This window comes from Erythrolamprus reginae, chromosome 5 (assembly GCF_031021105.1).
Source record: "Erythrolamprus reginae isolate rEryReg1 chromosome 5, rEryReg1.hap1, whole genome shotgun sequence".
Lineage (NCBI taxonomy): Eukaryota > Metazoa > Chordata > Lepidosauria > Squamata > Dipsadidae > Erythrolamprus > Erythrolamprus reginae.
In genome coordinates, this window is record NC_091954.1 from 68,692,767 (window position 1) to 68,718,299 (window position 25,533).

The 25,533-nt window shown below is 39.6% G+C and overlaps 1 protein-coding gene across 1 annotated transcript; it reads right to left on the minus strand.

Moving 5' to 3' along the window:
* Positions 1-461: 461 nt before the first annotated feature.
* CPN1 (carboxypeptidase N subunit 1) lies at positions 462-25,533 on the minus strand. The gene is made up of 9 exons (XM_070752973.1): positions 25,197-25,533; positions 20,580-20,776; positions 19,877-20,032; positions 15,418-15,600; positions 11,781-11,892; positions 9,342-9,481; positions 6,540-6,639; positions 4,582-4,700; positions 462-741 (listed from the first exon to the last, which is right to left on the minus strand). The coding sequence occupies exons 1-9, from the start codon at positions 25,417-25,419 to the stop codon at positions 610-612; spliced, it is 1,362 nt and encodes a 453-aa protein (XP_070609074.1). The 5' UTR covers positions 25,420-25,533; the 3' UTR covers positions 462-609.

Here is a 25,533-nt window from a genome sequence, read left to right on the forward strand (position 1 = left end):
TTCACTCAGATCTAGAATGTGTTATTTCAGTGTTCTCTTTATTTATTTTTTTGAGCAGTCTATATGAAATTTTCATCCCCTCCAAAAAGAAATGCATTGGAAACGTTTCCAATATTCATGTAAACAACTGATTAAAAACATCCTATTATAACTTTTTTCCATGATTACTCTGCAGTGCCCAGAAGAGGGCAATGTAGGCTCTCATGAGCTACAGTACTGTAGTGTTCTTGAGAAATTAGAACAAGGACTGATTACTTGCAGTGTTTCCCAACCTTGGCAATTTGAAGATATCTGGACTTCAACTCCCAGAATTCCCCAGCCAGCATTTGCTGGCTGGGGAATTCTGGGAGTTGAAGTCCAAATATCTTCAAGTTGCCAAGGTTGGGAAACACTGCTTAGAGTATCATAGAACGGAATAGCCTAGTGCCTGTCTTCCTTCGGAAAGAGTTTTCAGTCCACAATGCAGTTAAATATATATTTATTAAGCAGAGAGCTTTAGATGCATTTCATGATTGTGAGGGTCATCAGAGGGTTGGGTGCTTCTTAAAAAGTTCATTTGCAGCTATTGTTGACATTACATGTCGGCTTTTATTTAGTCAAGGGCCATCTTCATCGTAGTGTCTGCCATGGGGCAGCCCGTGGGACAATTTTCTTTTGCTGTGATTTATTGTGAGACCTTTTCTTATATATCCTTGGTACAGGAGGATTGTCCAAAGGTTTCAGTCTGAGTTGAAAATCCACCTGAAAGAGACAAAAGTCACTAAAATGCCATCCAATGAAAAATTACATTACATATCGTACCCCCTCTCTCTGCCAGCTGGAAGCTTATCATAGTCTCTTTTTTCCCATTTCAAAACAGAGTTCAATGGGACAAGGTCCTGTGGATGAGTTTAAACACACACACAAAACTATGCAGTAAAACAACAAGGGAGTATATATTTGCCAAATTTCCATCAGTAAATCAGAAACACTACATTCTAGGAAAGTCTAGGTATAGATCTCTGTTATTATATAGATAATTTGTTTTAGAAGAGGTTAATGGTTTTTAGATTTAGAATATATTAATTTATTTAGAGAGCTGTATGCTTAGAGCTAAGATTTAGATTTTGGTGTAACTAAGAAAATATTTATAGTCTTTCATCAGATAGGACAATAAAAAGACACAAAGTTCATTTCAATCCTTGGAGCAAGCAATGATAATAAGTTATCTCCAGATTTGGGCATATACTTCTAGCAATGAGAAACACAGCAAGAGATTTCCAAGGAATGCTATGATTAGTGCCAGGCAGCTAAGTGTCATATTAATTTCCAACAATTCTTCAGATCTGTGATATGAAGGAGAAAATGTGGGAAATTAACATATAGCTACAGTGAATCATCTCACATTACTGTCCAGGTGGTGAATTTATGGTCCTTCAGATATTGTTGAACTAGAGCAATCCTTACCTCTGGCTTTGCTGGCTGAGGCTGGTATCATGCTCTGGAAAGAGTTCCTAAAATGCCGCATGCAAAGCTGGAGTAACCTCTCCAGAGCATGAGACCAGGGTAGGTTAGTATGGAGGATAGACTGTTACCTAAGCAGCAGATCCCCCCTATCCATGTCTCAAATAATCCAATGGAATGGCAAAGGCCAATACGATTGGTTCCAGCTACATCGCAGTAGTTATTAGAACATGGCTGTATATAATTACGAACTGCTTCCAGGACTCCGGCTCTGGCTTTTGCGTCAAGGTTTACTCCTGGAGCCTTTTCCAATGATGGATATAGCCACAAGGCAGAGGAGGTTTGCAGTTAGAGTTTCCCTTCTCCTAGAAGATGGTTTTGCCGCTTTATCTACCATTGGGATGTAGAGACCTCTTCTGCCTTCAAAACAGTTGACTATCTTCTCCTGTAACCCTGAAATTGAGCCTTACAAGGTGCTACAGCCAGGCCAGCTGGACCAAGGTTTTTTTAATCATATAAAATCATATAATATTATTATTATTTATTAGATTTGTATGCCGCCCTTCTCCAAAGACTCTGGGCAGCTCACAAGATATAATATAAAACAATAAGTATACAAATCTAAATAATTAAAAACTACAAGCTAAAAATCCCACTATATTAAAAACAGTCAACCAACTCAGTCACAACCGCACAACTCATTTAATAGCCAGGGGGGCTTGACCTAATTGACCCATGCCTAGCGACATAAGTGAGTCTTGAGACTGTTGCGGAAGACGAGGAGGATTGGGGCAGTACAAATCTCCGGGGGGAGCTGATTCCAGAGGGCTGGGGCTGCCACAGAGAAGGCTCTTCCCCTAGGCCCCGCCAGATGACATTGTCTGGTCGACAGGACCTGGAGAAGGCCAACTCTGTGGGACCTAACTTGCCACTGGGATTTATGCAGCAGAAGGCGGTCCCGGAAGTAATCTGGTCCGATGCCATATACGGCTTTATAGGTCATCACCAACCCTTGTGTCCGGAAACCAATCAGCAACTAATATAAGAATCATATAGTTCAGCAATAACTGATTCTCCTCCGGTAATGCAGGACTGACCTATTTTTATTTATTTATTTATTTTTATAAATCTTTTTATTAATTTTCATAAAAGGACGCACAAACTTACAAACATTAAACATATAGTGTGGGGAGGTATCTTCCCCGCTTATCTCAAAAGTATAAATGCAGATATAGAAAAAAGAATACATAATTGAATACATAATTGAATACTAATAAACAAAAAATAGCTAATAAAAAAGGACTAATAACAAGTAATTTAACCTAGGATAAAATCAAGCATTCTTCACATCTTACTACTATTGTACATGTAGACTAATTCTAATACCATTCTTTAAAAAAAGGTAAATCTCAACCATTACATACATATTTGTTTCTTTACATATTTTGACTTTAATTTTCTTTTATTTTTTTCTTGTCTATCCATATATAAACTTTGTTCCATGTTTCATAAAATTTTGTTTCTTCTTGGTCATTTAAGCGTCTTGTCATCATATCCATTTCCGCGCAGTCTAATATTTTTGTGATGACTTCTTCCTCTTTGGGGATGTTTTCCCCTGACCTTTTTTTAAAAGGGAGTTAAACTAAGGGTGGATTGTATGCTGCCTAGAGTCACTTGTTCATGAGATGGGCAGTACTATAAGTTAAATGAATGAATGAATGAATGAATGAATGAATGAATGAATGAATAAATAAATAAATAAATAAATAAATAAATAATGGGGCATCAAACTCCTGGCTGAATAACCTTTGCTGTTGATGGACAATAACCTGAAACTTATTAGTTGCAATGTTTTCCCAGCCAAAGCTGTTTCTGGCTAGCAGAAACATAAATCGATGCTTCTTATATAAGCCAGCTTTTTATAAACTAACTTAATTGCAAGATAGAATATGTGACTATTGGATAATTTAGATTTATGGGAAATATAGGGTGTATTTTAATGGGTCCCCCCACCTTCCAGTATGGAAAAGGTTTATATACATAAGCATGCAGATACTCTCTTATTTTTCCTTCCCTACTCCAGTGATTTTCAATCTTTTTTGAGCCGCGGCACATTTTTTACATTTACGAAACCCTGGGGCACATTGAGTGGGGCGGGAGGTGGGGGGGGCTAAAAAAAAGTTTGGACAAAAAAATTCTCTCTCTTCCTCCCTTTCACTCTATTTCTCTCTCCCTCTTTCTCTTCCTTCCTCTCTTTTTTGCTCTCTTTCTCTCTGCCTCCCCACCTCCCTCTATGTCTTTCTCTCTCCTTCCCTCCCTCTCTTTCTCTCTCTCTCTTGCTTTCTTTTTCTCTCTTTCTCTCTCTTTCTTTCTTTCTCTTGTTCTCTTTCTCTCTCTCTTGCTTTCTTTCTCTCTCTCGTTCGCTTTCTCTCTCGCTCGTTCGCTCTTTCTCTCTCTTGCTTTCTCTCTCTCTCTTGCTTTCTTTCTCTTTCTTTCTCGCTCTCTTTCTTTCTTTCTCTCTCTCGTTCTCTTTCTCTCTCTCTCGTTCGCTCTTTCTCTCTCTTGCTTTTTCTCTCTCTCTTGCTTTCTTTCTCTTTCTTTCTCTCTCTTGCTTTCTTTCTCTCTCTCGTTCTCTTTCTCTCTCGCTCGTTCGCTCTTTCTCTCTCTTGCTTTCTCTCTCTCTCTTGCTTTCTTTTTCTTTCTTTCTCTCTCTCTCGTTCTCTTTCTCTCTCGCTCGTTCGCTCTTTCTCTCTCTTGCTTTCTCTCTCTCTCTTGCTTTCTTTCTCTTTCTTTCTCTCTCTCTTGCTTTCTTTCTCTCTCTCGTTCTCTTTCTCTCTCGCTCGTTCGCTCTTTCTCTCTCTTGCTTTCTCTCTTTCTCTTGCTTTCTTTCTCTCTCTCGTTCTCTTTCTCTCTCGCTCGTTCGCTCTTTCTCTCTCTTGCTTTCTCTCTCTTGCTTTCTCTCTCTTTCTTTCTCTCTCTCTTGCTTTCTTTCTCTCTCTGAGCTTCGCGGCACACCTGACCATGTCTCACGGCACACTAGTGTGCGATGGCACACTGGTTGAAAAACACTGCCCTACTCTACTCATACTTCATTTTGGAAGTGGGAGAACTGTATTTTCTCTTTTCTTCCATACTCACCACTGAGGGCTGAGCTGGACCAACAGTCACCATCACCGTCTGAGGTTGGTAACCATCTGCTGATGCAATAACTCTATAATTACCAGGCAATAGCAGCCTGAAGTAGTCGCCATGTTCACCTACATGAGAAGAAAATACTAAAAGATTCAGGAGATAAAGACTTCGTTTGAAGATGAGTAAACTCAGAAGGATAAACTTCTAGCTAATGCCATCATTCCATTAGTGGAATTGCAATTAATGAATTACTGATATATCCCCTGACAATCACTCATGGAGAACCTTTTTTTCGGCAACTCTCAGTGACTAAATGTCACTGAATAGTAAGTTGTCAAAAGAGCAAATAAACCAACGTCTTGATTAATTTGTCAAGAAGCACAAGGAATCCATAGCTCTGTTCAAACATTCACTATGAATGCAGAACACAAATATGGAGGTGACTGATGTCCAATGTTCTATAAACATCTTCCTTATTCATCATATTGTGGTCTAAATGTCTTCCATTCAACATATATAGAATTCTTGCATGCCATTTGCATCTTCATAAATTCAAGCTGAATACAGCATATATGAATGGTTGGAAAGAACGGATAAGAAAACAATCCCAGATGTAAAGTGGGTTTTTCCTTGTCCTTTTTGTTGAGTTCAGATATTGAAGAGGCAGGAGACTGGAAGTAAGACTTCAGCTCTTTATTGGTTATAGTGGGCAAACATCAACCCCTGCCTGCCTTTGGCAGGGGTTTAAATAGGGAGCCCTTTTGGGAAGGAGCCAATCAGAGTTTTTCCTGCTGTACTTCCTTGTCGGACTGGAGTGAAAACTTCCCAGCTTCTTAGGACATAACACTTCTAGATGGTGAAATGCAACCTAAGGGAGTCAAAATGCTTCAGCCATACTTTTTTAGAATTAATGTTTGACTTAATGTAATGAAGTTAATAACAAACTCCCGAAATCCTGTCCACAGACCAGCCCGACTACATGTCTGTTTCACACAAACATACACTGTAGATACATTACATAGTTAAAGATAGTAGTGCAATGCTGCAATATTCAGCGTTGCCTATATTGTTATAGGATTACAACTTTCAAAATCTCCAGTGACGAGACGCGATCCCCGCTGGACGGGGGTCTCGACAACCCTGTGATGGTTCACTTTACGAGGCCCGATCCTGAAACCATTACTAGTGCTTACCAGTGAAACACGGAGTCAATGGTCTGGGTAAAGTGACAAAGCTTTATTGTTTACAGGTGTGCTTTTTATACCCTTCATATGCAAATGAAGGGGTTTCAGATAGTAATTTTCTATTGGCTAAATACAAGTCTAATTTCTCCTAATATACGTTTCTTATAGGCTACAAATATAAGGTTTTTCAAATCTATAGGCTAATAATAAAACTTTTGAATACACAAGTTATCATAGGCTATTTCTATATGCAAAAATAAGGCTTCTGAGCACCTAACTGTTCATTGGCTATTTCTATTAAGCTTCTAATTGGTTATAAAAGGTATCATCTACAGCTTATGATAGGCTACTAAATTCTCACTTTATCGGTAGCTGAGTTGCCAGCCAATCACACTGCCAGTGTCTTATCTCGTGCCAGGAGTGCTGTTGAGGGTTTTTTCTTACTGTGTGAAAAGTTCATGGCCATTGTATGACTCACTGTCTCTGGGCAAATCTTCACCATGCTTTTTCAGATAACTGTCTTTGTGTATATCCTAAAGCATAGCTAATATTTGGCTTACACAATCCCTACACTCCAGAAAGGGAATTCTGACTGTATATAAGTCGTCCTAATAAATTTGGCAGGAACCAGTTTTGGAAGTAACTTTCATAGGGTATTTCTATTTTATTACAAAATTATAGCAATTTTGAAAATTCAAATCACAATGCAAAAATCTATGAAATCAATTTAAGCATTCCTTTAAAAAAAAAAGCTTTAGTTGTGTTAGGCTGAGTACCAACCTGTAGTGACATCATGGCCAATTCCGTCCACAGAAATTACAGCTCCTGCAAGTTTGTTGTTGTTCATATCTGACACCAGGCCTTTGATGCCTTGGTGAATCTGCACAACAGAAATACTGAACAGCCTTAGGACTAAGACCATGGTACTTAGGAAGAATACAGCAACAATTCATTTTGTCTAAAAAAAATCATCAGTGATAGGACTTCTTTACTGGCCTGAGAAAAGATCTTTTCCCAGTTCACAATGATCAGTTCAGTGATAAAGCATAAAAGTGGTGTGTTCAGAAAGTCCTAAATTCATCCATCAACAACTTCAGAATAAATAAAAAGGCCATGCAGAAGGCCTGTATCTGAAACTCTGGACAGAGTTCCAGAGTTGTCACGTATTCTAGATTAATTTATTAGACAAATAAGGGGAAAAAACCCTGAGTCTGCACATTTCTAATCCGAGTTGTATTATAGCAATAGCATTTAGACTTACAGTATATACTGCTTCACAGTGCTTTACAACCCTCTCTAAGTGGTTTATAGAGAGTAATCATATTGCCCCCATCAATCCGGATCCTTATTTTACCGACCTTGGAAGGAGGGAAGGCTGAGTCAAACATGAACCTACTGAGATTCGATCTGCCACACTGCTGGCAGCTAGTGATCAGCAGAAGTAGCTTGCAGTACTGCATTCTAACCACTGCACCACCAAGGCTCTCTAGGACAGTGTTTTTCAACCAGTGTGCCGTTGCACATAGTGTGCCGCGAGACATAGTCAGGTGTGCCGCGAAGAAGGAAGCTCAGGTTCTGGTGTTGCAACTTTTTGCTGAGAGCAAGAGAGAGAGAGAGAGAGAGAGAGAGAGAGAGAGAGAGAGAAAGAAAGCAAGAGAGAGAGAAAGAAGGAAAGCAAGAGAGAGAGAAAGAGAAAGCAAGAGAGAGAAAGAAAAAGAGAGAGAAAGAGAGAGAAATAAAGCAAGAGAGAGAGAAATAAAGCAAGAGAGAGAGAGAAAATGAGAGGAAGGGGGAGAGAGAGAGAGAAATGAGCAAAAAGGGGAGGAAAAAGAGAGAAATGAGAAAATGATTGAGACAGAGAATGAGAGGAAAGAGAGAGAAACAAAAAAGAGAGAGAGAAGTGACTTAATTTAAAGCATATGATAAAAAGCACCCAAAGAATAAGAGAGAAACCCCCCCACCCCTCAGCTGTTTTTGGAAATGGTTCAAGAGTGTGTGTATATACACACACAAACACACACAAGGGGGGGAGGAGACAGGGATGGAAAAAGAGAGGAGAGTGTCATAGAGTGTCATTTTGTGTCATTTTGGTTGGTGGTGTGCCCCAGGATTTTGTAAAGGTAAAAAATGTGCCGCGGCTCAAAAAAGGTTGAAAATCACTGCTCTAGGATTATCTCTAGGAAGAGTTAGGAAAACATGTGGGAGATGATGGGAGTAGCACGGGAATGGTGGGAAGATACTGGAAGTTTTGGAACAAGGTAAGGGCTGTCAGAAAAGGGCTAGGAAGACTGGTGGAAGTATGCAGCAGTGGCAAGAAAACGCTGAGAAGATAGAAGGATGAGGTTTGGTAAGAAAATTACAGTGATACCTCGTCTTACAAACGCCTCGTCATACAAACTTTTCGAGATACAAACCTGGGGTTTAAGATTTTTTTGCCTCTTCTTACAAACTATTTTCACCTTACAAACCCACCACTGCCGCTGGGATGCCCCACCTCCGGACTTCTGTTGCCAGCAAAGTACCCTTTTTCCACTGCTGGGATTCCCCTGAGGCTCCCCTCCATGGGAAACTCCACCTCTGGACTTCCGTGTTTTTGTGATGCTGCAGGGGAATCCCAGCAGGGCAAAAATGGGTGCTTCACTGGCAACGGAAGTCCGGAGGTGGGGTTTCCCAGCGAGGGGAGCCTCAGTGAAATCGCAGCATTGCAAAAACACAGAGGTCCAGAGATGTTGTTTCGAGGACTTCGGTGTTTTGCAATGTTGCGATTTCACTGATGCTCCCTTCGCTGGGAAACCCCACCCCTGTTGCCAGCGAAGCACCCATTTTTGTGATGCTGGGATTCCCCTGCTGAGATTCCCCTGCAGCATCGCAAAAACACAGATATCCGGAGGTGGGGTTTCCTATGGAGAGAAACCTCAGGGGAATCCCAGCAGCGCAAAAACAGGTGCTTCAGCTGGCAAAAGGGGTGAATTGCACGCATTAAGCGCTTTTCCATTGATTCCTATGGGAAACACTGTTTCGTCTTACAAACTTTTCACCTTAAGAACCTCATCCCGGAGCCAATTAAGTTTGTAAGACAAGGTGTCACTGTACTTTTGTTCATGCGTGTGGAAAGTCGTACATAGGCTTTTTTATGAATATTCAAAGGCACCTTCAAGTTTAATGGGCACTCAGGTTTAATAGATGCGCCATCCCCCTATTAAAAAAAAGTGGCATACTTGGCATTCTAGACAATGGGAGCCCCATTCTTTGTGCAACACTGTACTGCACTATTAACAGCCAAACAGCTGATAGATGTGCCAGCAACACCAACTTGACTCCACACGTACCACCAACACTCTGGATAGACTTCTTGTCATCCCCAGGTTGGCACACCATGCAATGAATATTTATGTCTCATTGCCTGTTTCTAGGGCAGCCCCAGCCCCATTGCCCTGACCTTGGTGTTCCACTGCCAAATAGTCAAATCAAGGGTCCATTATTTAATGTACCATCTTACAAGCATGAGAGAAAAAGAGGGGATCAACTTTTTAAAAAAGTTTACCAAGAAGGCAGAATGATATTGTGTCACAATTTTGTTACCTCCTCTATGTAGGCAACAAGGGCTTCCCGATTTGCTAGCCATTCATATTCCAGGTCCTCCTGTGGCGGGAATTTCTTGCAGCTCAGTTCAAGGGTAATTTCAAAGCAGTTGGTGTGCAGGTAATTGAAATCCTGCATTCCTGAAGAACAGAGAGAGCTGGAGATATATATACAGTGTTCCCTTGATTTCCGCGGGGGATGCGTTCGAGACCGCCCGCGAAAGATGAATTTCCACGAAGTAGAGATGCGGAAGTAAATAGAAACATAGAAACATAGAAACATAGAAGTCTGATGGCAGAAAAAGACCTCATGATCCATCTAGTCTGCCCTTATACTATTTTCTGTATTTTATCTCAGGATGGATATATATTTATTACAGGCATATTTAAATTCAGTTACTGTGGATTTATCTACCACGTCTGCTGGAAGTTTGTTCCAAGGATCTACTACTCTTTCAGTAAAATAATATTTTCTCATGTTGCTTTTGATCTTTCCCCCAACTAACTTCAGATTGTGTTCCCTTGTTCTTGTGTTCACTTTCCTATTAAAAACACTTCCCTCCTGAAGCTTATTTAACCCTTTAACATATTTAAATGTTTCGATCATGTCCCCCCTTTTCCTTCTGTCCTCCAGACTATACAGATTGAGTTCATGAAGTCTTTCCTGATACATTTTATGCTTAAGACCTTCCACCATTCTTGTAGCCCGTCTTTGGACCCGTTCAATTTTGTCAATATCTTTTTGTAGGTGAGGTCTCCAGAACTGAACACAGTATTCCAAATGTGGTCTCACCAGCGCTCTATATAAGGGGATCACAATCTCCCTCTTCTTCCTTGTTATACCTCTAGCTATGCAGCCAAGCATCCTACTTGCTTTTCCTACCGCCCGACCACACTGCCCACCCATTTTGAGACTGTCAGAAATCACTACCCCTAAATCCTTCTCTTCTGAAGTTTTTGCTAACACAGAACTGCCAATGCAATACTCAGTGTACACTTATATACTTTTATTTTTTATTTTATTTTATTTATTGTTAGAGTTGGAAGGGACCATGCGGGTCATCAAATCCAACCCCCTGCCTAAGCAGGAACCCTATAGCATCCCAGCCAAATGGCAGTCCAATTTCCTCTTAAAAATGTCCAGAGTATTGGAGTTCACAACGTCCGCTGGTAGGTTGTTCCACTGGTTGATCGTTCTGACCGTCAGGAAGTTCTTCCTTATTTCCAGGTTGAATCTCTCCTTGGTCAGCTTTCAGCCATTGTTCCTCGTCCGGCCCTCCGGTGCCCTGGAGAATAAAGTGTTCCCCTCCTCTCTGTGGCAACCCCTCGTATACCTGTAGACTGCTATCATGTCCGCTCTGGCCCTCCTTTTCTCTAGGCTATCCATGTCCAGTTCCCGCAGTCTCTCTTCGTAAGTCTTGGTTTCTAGACCCCTGATCATTTCCCTCCTGAACCTTATTTAACCCTTTAACATATTTAAATGTTTCGATCATGTCCCCCCTTTTCCTTCTGTCCTGCAGACTATACAGATTGAGTTCATGAAGTCTTTCCTGATAGATTTTATGCTTAAGACCTTCCACCATTCTTGTAGCCCGTCTTTGGACCCGTTCAATTTTGTCAATATCTTTTTGTAGGTGAGGTCTCCAGAACTGAACACAGTATTCCAAATGTGGTCTCACCAGCATTCTATATAGCGGGATCATAATCTCCCTCTTCCTGCTTGTTATACCTCTAGCTATGCAGCCAAGCATCCTACTTGCTTTCCCTACCGCCTGACTGCACTGTTCACCCATTTTGAGACTGTCAGAAATCACTACCCCTAAATACACCATTTTTGGCTATGGACAGTATCACAAGCCATCCCTTAACACTTTAAACTTTAAACACTTTAAACCCCTAAATTACTATTTCCCATTCCCTTAACAACCATTTACTCACCATTATTACTGGCACTCACCATTAGTGATCCTGATATTTATAAACATAATTATTTATTAACAATAATTATTTTTTTTGTTATTTGTTTGCAAAAATTATTAGTTTGGCGATGACATATGACGTCATCGGGTGGGAAAAAGCGTGGTATAGGGGAAAAAAACGAGAAGTATTTTTTAATTAATATTTTTTGAAAAACCATGGTATAGACTATTCGCGAAGTTCGAACCCGCGAAAATCGAGGGAACCCTATACGGATAAAAAGTCTTAAGCATCCCTTTGAGCTAAATGTCACCAACTAAAAGATGGGGGAAAGGGCATCTCTTGATGACTGGATATCTGAGTATGAGGACCAAAGATCAAAACAATAGAAGAGCTCCAAGCTAGGGAAGTTTTCTAACCAATCTAAAAGCCTTTAGTCTTACACAATGGGACATTTCAAAATCTTCTCTCCAAAATATACTTTACTCTTTTTCTCTTGTGCTATCACCCCATTTTGCCTTACCTTTGCTGAGTGAATACCAGGATGCCCCATTAGTGATGCCATCAACAAAGAAGTCTCCACAGTTTGTACCCTGATGCATCCATCCGTGAGCATAAGAATAAACCTTGGCCAACTGGAAAGAAAATGTCAAGCTGGTCATATATTTTAACCTATCCAGTCACATTGCAAGCTGGAAATAGACTCTAGGTCTAAAAAGGGGAAAAGGAGACCTTAATATCACCTTTGCAATATTAGTGCCCTTGCTTCCCATTAAGAAAAGCTATCATATCATATTATGTAGCAGACTCAATGCTGTTCCTAGCAAAACAAGAAAAAAACATAAACAGTATATGGTGAAAAAGCCAAAGAAAATAATTATTTCTTGCTCTCCGCTCCTCCTCCTCCTCCTCCTCCTACTACTACTACTACTACTACTATTACTCCACCACATAACAACATTAAAAATAGCCCCTTGTGATTAGATGACAGGCCCATTTAGGCCATTTTATTTCATAGCAATGGACCAAATATCATTGAGAAAACTAAAGTAGACTTTCTCTTCATTCCAGAAATTAATATTAATATATATGGTGTCTCTTTTATTAGAGATAATGAACAGCCATTTTGGTTAATAGTTAATGATGATTTTATCTTCCATGAACTTTTCTTAACTCTTTTAAAAAAATAAGCTGGTTATCATTATATTTGTGAAGTAAATTCAAAAAGTATTACTTGTATATGTTCTGAATTTTATTAAATGTGAGTTACAGTATTTTGAGAAGTAGAGGAAAAATAATATTTTATCTTTTATATAACTCTATTCCCCCTCCCCCCCCTTTAAAATAAAAATATTTTTTTAAAAAAAAACCTATTTCACCCCACTTAATTTAAAGAAACCTTAGTGTAATTTTTCAGCTTGGACAGGAGGGCTATTCTAACAACTGACAATTTACATTGTTGTTTTCTACTTCTACACTTCTCAATTATTGTTTTATTATTTATTATTTAAAATCAACTTTATATATAATTTTACAAATGCTAATTTTGTATAGAGGAATTATATCACCAGATTATTTTTTCTTTCCTAATAAGAGCCCAGCACCTCCATTTTAGATTCAGCCTTTTTGGCAGCTTCTGGATTATTCATTGCCACTTCAGAGCCCATCATATATGTTTATAATTTATTTGATACAGTTTTATTCCACTATCACCTACAGAGGTAGTGTAGCACATACCATATACAAATAAAAACCCAGCAGTAGTATAATAATGCTTAAAACATTTTAAAAAACCAGTTAATACAATCAAGAGAAATATACTGAAAGCTTTCCCAAAATGAAAAGTCAGCACTACAAAAATTGTCTATTAAAAATGTTGTTTTTTTTCCTGACTGTGTAGGAGTTGGCTTCCTTGCATTTTTTTTCCCTTGAAGTTTTTCCTTTGTCTTTCTCATGGTACAACTCCAAGACTGGAAGGGATCCAACAGCTGGCTATGAGTCATTATTGCAAACGAACATAAATATTCATTGCAGTTTTTAAATTATCAGTATCATGCTGCATTACACAAGATATATTGCAATACTAGTCATTTGGCATGAGGATCAAGTTGAGAGCTTCCAGAGCAAATTGAACAAACACTTGTAATATTAAATATATACAAGGACTCTAAGTATTATTATTTATACTAGAATTAGTTGCTTCATATGCGTTTCAGGAAAAAAAAAATCAGGGAATCAGAATTAAAATACAGAACTGATCCCTGGCCACCTCTGGGATGTGACATAAAATGTATACAGTACCACAGTGTTCACAGCAGCTGCATTCTGTTTACATGTTAAGCTTTCTCCCTCCATCTTATTACAGTTCTTTCCCTCTGGAACACATCCTTTTTTTCAATTCTAACTTTACTGTCCAACTGGACACCTCAGTTACAATATTAGGAATTCATCCTCATATCTGCATGCCATAGTATAAATATAACCCATTCACTGTTCTTTAAGGATATTAACATATGATGTTCTCAACCTGTCTCCAGACTACCATGAAGATGACCTTTGTAGAAGTGGCATTTTTCAGTTTCTTCCAACATAAGCTTTACTAAGTAGTCTGCCATGAATTGTTCTGAGGTAAGTCTAGGGAAGGAAGGGCCTGCAGCTTCTGATTAGCTTAGAACAGTGATGGCAAATCTTTTTTCCTTGGGTGCCGCTATCTCGCATGTACGAGTGGCCGCAACCATAATTCAATGCCTGGGGAGGGTGAAAACAGCTTCCCACACCCCCCAAAAGCCCTCTGGTGGCTAGAAATGGCCTGTTTCCCACCTTCTACAAAACTAAACTTACAATCCTGAGTCCAGAAAGCCTAGAACTACGACGCCTTAAACATGGTCTAAGTATTGCCCACAAAATCATATGCTGCAACATCCTGCCTTTCAATGACTACTTCAGCTTCAACCGCAATAACACAAGAGCACGCAACAGGTTCAAACTTAATATCAACCTCTCCAAACTTGACTGTAAAAAATATGACTTTAGCAACCGAGTTGTCGAAGCGTGGAACTCATCATTAGCGGATTCCGTGGTGTCAACCCTCAACATTTTTCCGTTAGAGTATCCATGATTGACCTCACCAGGTTCCTTAGAGGTCAGCAAGGGGTGAGCATAAGTGCACTAGGGTGCCTTCCGTCCCATGTCCAATTGTCTCTCTTATATTTTATATATCTTTTCTCCCATTCATATATCCTTTCCTCTACTCTTCGTTGACGTATTCTATTCTCATGTCTTTTCTTCTATCCTTTCCCTGATATTTACTACTACATGTTTTTATTCTCTTTAAGTTTCAATTTCTATTGGACAAAATAAACAAATTAATTAATTAATTAATTAATTAAATAGTGCTTCTCCCACCCCAGACTCCAAAAGTTTCTCTGGGAGCCAGGAGAGGGTAAAAATGCCCTCTTCCATCCCCTGGAGGCCCTCTGGAAGCCAAAAACACCGTCTCAGAGCCTCTGTGCGAGCCAAAAATCAGCTGGCCGGCACACACATACACATTGGAGCTGAGCTAGGGCAATGACTCACATACCAGCAGATATGGCTCTGCGTGCCACTTGTGGCACCCGTGCCATAGGTTTGCCATCACTGGCTTAGGCTATTGCAGGCATACCTTGATATGATTGCTGGGCACTGAGTTTCAGAGTCATTTGCTTTGCTCTAACACTGTGCCCCTCCCCCAAAACCCCATTTCTCCCATTTATCTTTCAACTCTTGAGTGCTAGGGGATGTGGGAAGCGTATGAGGAAAGTAGGATTTTTTGGATTCTAGTTCTCCATGCAATGAAATGATTCCCTTCTCCTAAGAAAGGATAAAAGTGGGATTTATGCTGGGATCAGAGAACAGATAGAAAAGCAGCACTGTATTTTTCAGAGTATAAGACGGGACTCCTCCAGGTCCTGCTTTCTTCATGATTCATCAGGAAAGCAGGAACCAGAGGAGTCCCACACGTGGTGAACTCTTTCATCCTCTCATTGGAGCGGACCCCAACTTCTGTGGACCAGTCACAGATAGCGGGCAGGCCGGATGCAGCCCACCCCTTGCCCAGGTCTGTTCTTTACAGACGTTGATTTGAATCCATTTCATCTGGTTTTTATTCTGTCATTTCTCACCTTTTTGAAGAGGATGTCGTCAGGCGTAGGGGTGTTATTGGCTTGCCAGTTGCCACGACTTCTCTGTTCATGGGATTTGTCATAAGGATAATTGGCAACTACAGCTCCACCATGAAGATTGGCTGAGAGGATAAAATTGTAACTCTTCATCCACTGAATTACAGCCAGTGTCTCTGGCTCTACCTGTCAGAAATACACAAAATACCAAGGCAGAGATGCTCAACCTGATTCTTAACACTTCTAATTGGTTCCAGTCCAGAAGCTCTGTCCTCATGGGAACATACCCAGAATGCAGATAGAAAAATGCTCAAATGACCATCCTTTAATCCCAGAATTCTCTGGCTTTGGAAATTATTACGGAGGTTAGCAGGTGCCCATTTACAAAACTCTGTAAATCCTTCCTTTTTGGCTTGCGCCAATTGCTAATCGATTGCTGGACGCAGTTCAATAGATTGGTAATTATTTTGAAAGCCCTAAAATGGCCATTTCTGCTGCATTGATTGCCTCCTCAACTACCATCTTTGCTTCCTGTTATTAAGATCAAGGGAGAAATCTTTTTCTTGCCTTCATGTAGCACAGAAATGTTCTTGGTTGCAATGAGATGCAGACTCCATCCATTAAAACAAAATTTTGGCAGGATTTGAATCTGCCAAACTGATTTAGCTTTATTGGAGAAGAGTCGGTATCTGACTCTGTCTTGCTCATATTTTCTATCTTACTGTTGCAATGTTAATTTTATTTATTTATTTAGATAATTTACCTAATTTATTTAGATAAATCACCTACAAAAAGAGACTGACAAAATTGAACGGGTCCAAAGACAGGCTACAAGAATGGTGGAAGGTCTTAAGCATAAAACGTATCAGGAAAGACTTAATGAACTCAATCTGTATAGTCTGGAGGACAGAAGAAAAAGGGGGGACATGATCGAAACATTTAAATATGTTAAAGGGTTAAATAAGGTTCAGGAGGGAAGTGTTTTTAATAGGAAAGTGAACACAAGAACAAGGGGACACAATCTGAAGTTAGTTGGGGGAAAGATCAAAAGCAACATGAGAAAATATTATTTTACTGAAAGAGTAGTAGATCCTTGGAACAAACTTCCAGCAGACGTGGTTGATAAATCCACAGTAACTGAATTTAAACATGCCTGGGATAAACATATATCCCAGGCAGATAAGATAAAATACAGAAAATAGTATAAGGGCAGACTAGATGGAACATGAGGTCTTTTTCTGCCATCAGTCTTGTATGTTTCTATGTTTCCATTTATATGACCATCCATATTCACTAAGCAGCTGACAAAAATTTTGTAAAATGCATTAGATATCTATTAAATACTCAACATACAAGTATCAAGTATCGAGTCTGCGGAGAGGGGCGGCATACAAATCTAATAAATAAATAAATAAATAAAATCAAATAATAAGCAAGGAGGAAAGATCTGTAGACTAATTATAATCTTTCTTATTTGTCATCTTCTTCCCTCCCTCCCTTCCTCCCATTCCCACACACACAAACATACACACACTCATAGACAGAACACAAAAACACACTATTGAAGTCTATTTAGTGGTTAAAATTACCTGTTGCAGGAATCCCACAACCATTATGATTCACAAACATTATGTTTTAGCATGTCCAACCCATTGTGGCTTATTCAGCAAATCATACTTACGCAACTCACGGCTTAGGAGAATATGTGAATGATCATGGTTCTGCATTTTAGAAACTGTGAGACTATGAATTCTAGTCCTAACTTAGCACAAAACCTACCTGGACGACCTTGGGCCAGTCATATCCTCTCATCCCTAGAATGAAGCAATAGCAAACTTTTTTTGAAAATTTGCCAAGAAAACTGCAGGGAGTCCGTAGGAGACAATGTTGACTTGAAGGCAGCATGTCAATGCACATGCATACATGCATGTGTGCCCATGTGCAGTCACACACATACACAGATAGGCTCAAGCAAGTGTGCAGACTTTATACTCATACTGATGTTATTTAACCCAGTGTTTTTCAACCAGTGTGCCGCGGCACACTAGTGTGCCGCGAGACATGGTCAGGTGTGCCGCGAAGCTCAGAGAGAGAAAGAAAGGAAGAGAGAGAGAGAGAAAGAAAGAGAGAGAGAGAGAAAGAAAGCAAGAGAGAAAGAGAACAAGAAAAAGAAAGCAAGAGAGAGAAAGAGAGAGAGCAAGAGAGAGAAAGAAAGCAAGAGAGAGAGAGAAAGAGAGGGAGGGAAGGAGAGAGAGAGGAAGACATAGAGGGAGGTAGGGAGGGAGAGAGAAAAGAGCAAAAAAGAAAGGAAGGAAGAGAAAGAAAGAGGGATGGAGAGAGAGAAAGAAAGAGGAAGGGAGAGAAAGTGGGAGGGAGAGAGAAATAGAGCGAAAGGGAGGAAGAGAGAGAGATAATTTTGTTGTCCAAACTTTTTTTAGCCGCCCCCCCCCCGCTCAATGTGCCCCACGGTTTCGTAAATGTAAAAAAATGTGCCGCGGCTCAAAAAAGGTTGAAAATCACTGATTTAACCTTTGCTATTCTGCTTGGGTCAATATGACTCGAAATGAAATTTGAGACCTGTAGATTATTTGTCATGCAGATCTCAAACTTGTGATTAATTGACTTTTCCTCATTTGAGGGGTTCTTACTATGAGTGTGGGGTTTTTTTGTTTTGTTTTCTTTTTGCTACACGCTGATTGTTACACGTTGTTACACCTGAAACAGTACAAGTGTATAGTAAATGCGAACACAACAGCAAGCTTAATGCGTATTGGACTTTATATGGATAACGTTGGAAATGATGGCCTTCCTAAGAGATGTTTAAGAACTTAGGAACCAATTCTCCATATGGAAAGAAAAAACAATACCAAAAGATACTGAAGTATATAAAAAAATTATAGAATGTGCAGAACTAGATATGATGACTAAACGTTTAAATAATCAAACTGAAACAGAATATTATAAAATATGGGATAAAGTATATGATTGGTGGAATTTTAAAAATGGTATTAACAATTAATTATAATATAGAATGAAATAGTAAATAGTATTACTAACAACTTTTTCCTTTTTCTCTTTTCTTTTGTATAAGCATAGAATGTTTTAAAATATAAATGAATTTAATTAATAAGTTTAATATTAAAAATATAGAGTTAAATTTAACAACAATGTAACTTACATGTGTGGCATTTCTGCTTTGATCTGATTACAGTTAGGATTTTTTATAATTTTGTATTAGTTAGACTTCTACGACAAGAGGAGTAATGGTAGCTCCTTAAATGTTTAGTGTTGAATGTCTTTGTTTGTCCTTTTGAAAATTTAATAATAATTTAAAAAAAGAACTTAGGAACCAATTCTCCATATGTTAATTTTCCATATCTAAATACACAGACAAGAGACCCAGAAAAAAATCTTCTTTCTGTGTTCCAAACAACTATGATTCAGGGAGTATTAAAGCAGTTGGGTTTTCTCCATATGCAATTTGGCTCTTAGGGAAAAGTGAACAGCAAAAAAGTAGAAGGAACTTGATTCCTGCAGTATTGCAAGTGTCCAGTAACATGCATTACACAGCCATCACATGTTTCTACAGCCACATGGCTAGGATGGATGGGATGAATTATAAGTGGATACAGTATATATGTTAGTACATGGTACATAACCTACTTTGGGGTTGCCATATAGTAAACTAATAATGTTGGTCTATGAAAGTAAAGACTTTAACTTTAAGAACTTTGACTGGTTGGCCATGAGAGGGCGCCACCATCGTTCCCTTTGGGGGGAGTTACTTTGAAATATCTTTGCTTGTGAGCTGTATTATTCTTGCTGTGTGCGGTTTGTAATCTATTGGTGTTTACATTGTTGTATACTGTATTTGTAAATAATAATATTGTTAATACTAAGCCTGAGTCTTTGTCTGGCTAACCCACATTATTTACACCAGTGTTTTTCAACCAGTGTGCCGCGGCACAGTAGTGTGCCGCAAGACATGGTCAGGTGTGCCATGAAGCTCAGCAAGAGATAGAGAGAAAGAAAGCAAGAGAGAGAGAGAAAGAAAGAGAAAGAAAGCAAGAGAGAGAAAGAGAAAGAAAACAAGAGAGAGAGAGAAAGAGAGGCAGGGAAGGAGGGAGATAGAAAGAGAGCAAAAAAGAGAGGAAGGAAGGAAGAGAGAAAGAGGGATGGAGAGAGAGGAAGGAAGAGAGAGAAAGAGGGAGAGAAATAGAGCGAAAGGGAGGAAGATAGAGAGAGATAATTTTTTTTGTCCAAACTTTTTTTAGCCCCCCCCCCCCCGCTCAAGGTGCCTCATTATTTTGTATATGTAAAAAATGTGCCGCAGCTCAAAAAAGGTTGAAAATCACTGATTTACACCACTGCAACAACTCTGCTGATTGTATGTGGAAGGTTTCGCACCGAGACATGCTAACAATATACATTACTTGAAAGGGATTAATTGGAGTGGCATTACCTGGCTTTTCCAATTATCTGGCAAAGGGATGTGGTGATTGGGTCCACCCTGTTTCTTATTGGAATACATGATGGTGTTGAGGTCAGGAAAATTACGGTTAAGGTCGTATCCATTGACATTGTTTCTCCCAGTGAAGTGCTCTATATAACTTTGGTTCTAAAAAGAGAATAATAAATTGTTGTGTAATCTGTAGATATGTTTAAGTGAACACCAAATTTTAGCTTATCTCTTGAGTCCTCAAAGGGGAGATACACATTTCAGAAAAGAAATGCATTCTAAATCAGATTAAGATCCAACTCTCTCATTTATAAGTTCTTAAATAGTGGCAAGCTATATGTCTCTGGAAGATCACAAACAAGCAATCGTGATAAGTTTATACAATATTCTGTAGCAGTCAATTGAGTCTATTCTTAAGATGTATTGCTTTTTCGACATAGAAGTTTAATTCAGCTGTTGCAATGAATAAAGTCTGATTTAGAGCTATCGTCTGTGACTTTGGCTCACAAATTAGACACCTCCAAAAGTGCTGGGTTTAACTAAACATTCTGAAAATTGCACTTCCAACAGATTCAGTAAGCATTAATTTGGAGGAAACATAAGTTTGTTTCCTTTCTCGCCATTCCTCTCTCCCTTTGCTGCCTTAAAACAAACTTTTGTTATTACTATGACAATTGTAATAAAAAAAGAGATGCTTGCCTGGTACCTGGGCAGCTGCCACTTCATATCCGTCGGGATTCATTGAAGGTAGGAGGTGAATGCGTGTTTCATGGATGAGCTGTGTAATGCGTGGATTGCCATGGCGATACTCTTCACACAGTAAATCCGCAAGCTGGAGCAACAGTTCCCGGCCTAGTACCTCATTTCCATGCATGTTTGCCACATACTTGAATTCTGGCTCCACTGAGAAAGGGAGAAATTTGCTGACATTGGAACAGAGTAGATAGATTCAACACAACTGGGTGTTGATGCACAAACATTGAGGTCAAGCAGGTGGGGGAAGCAGCATAGAGTCCCAAATGGCATTCTGTGGTGATGAAACTATAGCTGTGACCTTTTGTATTGTGGGAGGAAGCTCATTGTGAGGTTATGAGGTCATTCTGAGTCCTTCGGGATTGGGCGGCATAGAAGTCAAATTAAATGAATCAGAGTTGGCCTTCTCCGGGTCCCGTCGACTAAACAATGCCGTTTGGCGGGACCCAGGGGAAGAGCCTTCTCTGTGGTGGCCCCGACCCTCTGGGACCAACTCCCCCCAGAGATCAGAGTTGTCCCCACCCTCCTTGCCTTTCGTAAGCTCCTTAAAACCCACTTCTGTCATCAGGCATAGGGGAATTGAGATATTCCCTCCCCCTAGGCTTATAAAATTTATGCATGGTATGTCTGTGTAAGGTTTTTTAAAAAATTAACTTAAATATTAGATTTGTTCATATTGTTTTATTATTGTTGTTAGCCGCCCTGAGTCTACGGAGAGGGGCGGCATACAAATCTAATAAATAAATGAATGAATGAATGAACGAACAAACAAACAAACAAACAAACAAACAAACAAACAAACAAACAAACAAACAAACAATCGTGTGCTTCTTCAGCCCACAGGTTCACTGTCAAACCAAGAGAGGTCAGTTGCTGTCTCTCATATATAACTTAAAGTACAGGGCAATGGACAGGACGCAACAGATTTAAACTTAATATTAACTGCTCCAAACTTGACTGTAAAAAATATGACTTTAGCAATTGAGTTGTCGAAGCATGGAACATGGAACTCATTACTGGACTCAGTAGTGTCAACCCCTGTTCTGCCCAACATTTTTCCCTTAGACTCTCCACAATTGACCTCTCCAGGTTCCTAAGAGGTCAATAAGGGGCGTGCATAAGTGAACCAGTGTGCCTTCCGTCCCCTGTCCAATTGTCTCTCCTTTATCTCATATATCTTTTCTTCCTTTCATATATCTTCTCTTCTATTTTATATCTTTTCTTCTACCCTTTTCTTTATATATATATATATTACTACATGTCTATTCTCTTCAATATGTATTGTGTATTGGACGAATAAATAAATAAATAAAAATAAAATAAAAAATAAGTTTGTGCTTGGAGAAAATGGGGAGAAGCAATGCATTATATGAGAATGGTATGTATGCTGGTGGGATAATCTTTTCCTGCGATGGAGAATTGAAAGCAGAGCACAGTCACATTCACATAATCAGGGTCTCTATTTCCTTATTTCAGACAGTGTATCCAAAGGTCCCTTCCCCTGTTACTCTTCAGCTTATCTCCTAGAATGTCACATTCCAGCTGTTTTAGCTTTACGGAGGTTAAAGTAAATTGCAAAATAAAATCCGCATGGTTTAGTCTCATTTAGTCTCACATTCATTTATGTAAAACTGCTTCCCCCGTAGATGGCCTCCTTTTCTCTACGTGTACCCTGCAGGATGCATTAAAAACAATTATTAGGCTCTGAGAGGCCATTCTACAAGAAGAAGGCTATTAATTATGTACAGAAGTCTCTAAAATTGTAGGCAATATATCTGCAAATATGGGTAGTCCCACTTTGCGCACAAAAGAATAAAAATGTTTGTGTAGATTATGGGAAATCCAAGTGTATATATTATAGACATCCCTTGACCAAACTTTCAGCTGAACCCAACCTCTTTTGCCTATCCATTCTTCATCAGTTCTGTGTTCCCCTTCTTGTATCCTTAAAAATCTTTGAACCAGCTGGTCTATGAGATTTCTTTGCATTAATTATAATGGCTCGCCTGCTAATCTTGGTGACAGGTTCACTAGTTATTAGTGTTACCTAGTAGGATTAATGCATAAAACAAATGATATCATACTGGTAAATGCTGAACTTTGCACATTAGAGAAATGAACATTATACTAAATTACTAAAACATAAACACTGCTCTTTTAATTACCGGTAGGTTTTGGGGTATACAAGTAAAAAAAGACCATAAAATATCATAAAAAGAAAAAAGGTAGAAGTAAAAGGATTGTCTAAAGAATTTTAATTTTAATCGTGCTTAATCAGGGTGTCCAGGGGGAAAGCATTTTGAAATTCCCTGATATTTCCCTGACATTTCACTGTAACTTGAGATCTAGTTAAGGCGCGGTCGTAGATGACACCAAACCAAACGGCTAAGCCATGGAGAAGTATCAGTAGCTGAGGAAGCAAGTTGTTGCACAGTTATGCTCATTTTTGCTTGACTCTGCCAGGCAATCCAATCAGTTTTTTTTAAACATGATTTTCCCCTGACTTTTAAACATTTTAATACAGTTTGGGGTTTTTTTCTGATTTATTCTGTTTTTTTCACGAATTCCCTGATAATTCCCTGATATTTCCCGAACCACCAATTTCCCTGATAATTCCCTGATTTCCCTGTTTTCCAGGTTTGCTGGAGACCCTGTTAATGTAATTATAAAGCCTTTCATGGCACCGGACCAGATTACCTCAGGAACCGCCTTCTGCTGCACGAATCCCAGCGACCAGTTAGGTCCCACAGAGTGGGTCTTCTCCGGGTCCCATCAACCAAACAATGTTGCTTGGTGGGACCCAGAGGAAGAGCCTTCTCTGTGGTGGCCCCGACCCTCTGGAACCAACTCCCCCCAGAGATTAAAATTGCCCCCACCCTCCTTGCCTTTCGTAAGCTGCTTAAAACCCACCTCTGCCGCCAGGCATGGGGGAACTAAGATACACTTTCCCCCTAGGCCTTTACAATTTTATGCATGGTATGTTTGTATGTATGACTGGTTTTTTATATACTGTAATGGGTTTTTAACTGTTTTTTAGTATTGGATTTTGTTGTACTGTTTTACTGCTGTTGTTAGCCGCCCCGAGTCTGCGGAGAGGGGCGGCATACAAATCCAATAAATAATAATAATAATAATAATAATAATAATAATAATAATAATAACTGATAAATAATTTTACAATGCTTAGCTGAATAAAAATACATTTGCCTGACATCTACTGGATAATGGTTAGCAGTAGACTAGTCTCTTCCAGTCTGATATCCCCCAGATATGTTGAACTTCAGCTTCTGTAATTCCTAAGTACACTACTTTGGGGAAGGTACTCATTAACCAGAATACTTCAAATGAAAAACCTCTTCGCTTTAGCTGTTAAAGGTATAGCAAAGGCTTCAACACATGATCTTTGATCTTAGAATTCTAGCTGCATAATTATGAGTCTGGCGCCGGTATTTTCCTCTCTTTGTCATTGGCATCAACTTGTTGCAAAGTCAGGCTCTGCCCCATTTATTCCGAAGTGTAGTCTATCAAAGCTACAATTTGCAGCCGCAAAGTTATGAGTGTTAGGACAGAGAGATAGTTTAGGGAGAAATAAAGGTTTTGTTATCTTCCCAGATTAATATTAATTTTGTCCAATTAGCTACAATATTGTGTAGAATTAAAGTACGGCATTAAGAAAAAAAAAGAGCTGGAGTTGAAACTCTGGAATTGGGATTAAATTTTACATTAATTACAAGCCTCAGAGATGGTTGCTAGTGGGTATCTCTCAGACTTTCACGTGAATTGGAATAATATAAAGCCCTTCATGGCATCGGACCAGAATATCTCCGGGACCGCCTTCTGCCGCACGAATCCCAGGGACCGGTTAGGTCCCACAGAGTTGGCCTTCTCTGGGTCCCGTCGACTAAGCAATGTCGTTTGGCGAGACCCAGGAGAAGAGTCTTCTCTGTGGCAGCCCCGACCCTCTGGAATCAGCTCCCCCCAGATATCAGGGTTGCCCCCACCCTCCTTGCCTTTCGCAAGCTCCTTAAAACCCACCTCTGTCGTCAGGCATGGGGGAATTGAAATTTCCCTTCCCCCTAGGCTTATAGAATTTATACATGGTATGCTTGTATGTATGAGTGGTTCTTTAAATTGGGTTTTTTTTAATTGTCTTTTAATATTAGATTTGTTTACATTGTCTTTTATATTGTTGTTAGCCGCCCCGAGTCTTCGGAGAGGGGCGGCATACAAATGTAAATAATAATAATAATAATAATAATAATAATAATAATAATAATAATAATAATCCAACTCACATGTCATGAGGCTTAATACATTTTAAAACTCATGCTATTAATTAAACAAGTCAATGTCAATCCAAACCTTGGTTCTGTTCTGCAGAGCTGTCCCCCTCCTCCCACCCCCCTTGACTTGACCAAAGTTTCTGCTAGGAATACTGTGGCTCTGGCTTGGTTCCATTAGGCACAGAGATTCCAGCACTACACTGAACCCAATTGTGCATTGATCAGGCAGAGCATAAAGAAGCATCTCTCTTCAGCTATACAAGAGTTATACCTCTGGGTACACTTACGGGGCTCGTGGATGCCAGGAGAGTCGCTGAATTCCAGCACATAGAGGTTGCGGCCCTGCACACTTCGGCCAATGCTGTACAGCCTGGTAATATAGGGGCACGAGCCCCTTATATCAAACAGCGCCTGCACCAATTCCTCATAGCGGTGATGGACAAAGTTAATTGAGGCAGCCACTCTCACCACGAGCAGAACTTTCCCAAGGAGCCAAAGCCACCGATACATCTTCCTCCGGAGGGCACGCAGCTTTTTGCAGATGTCAGCTCTCCAAGTTTGCTTTTTGACAGGAACTAAAATGCAGAAGCAACCCGGTTCTCTCCAGTTTTACAGTCAAGTGCC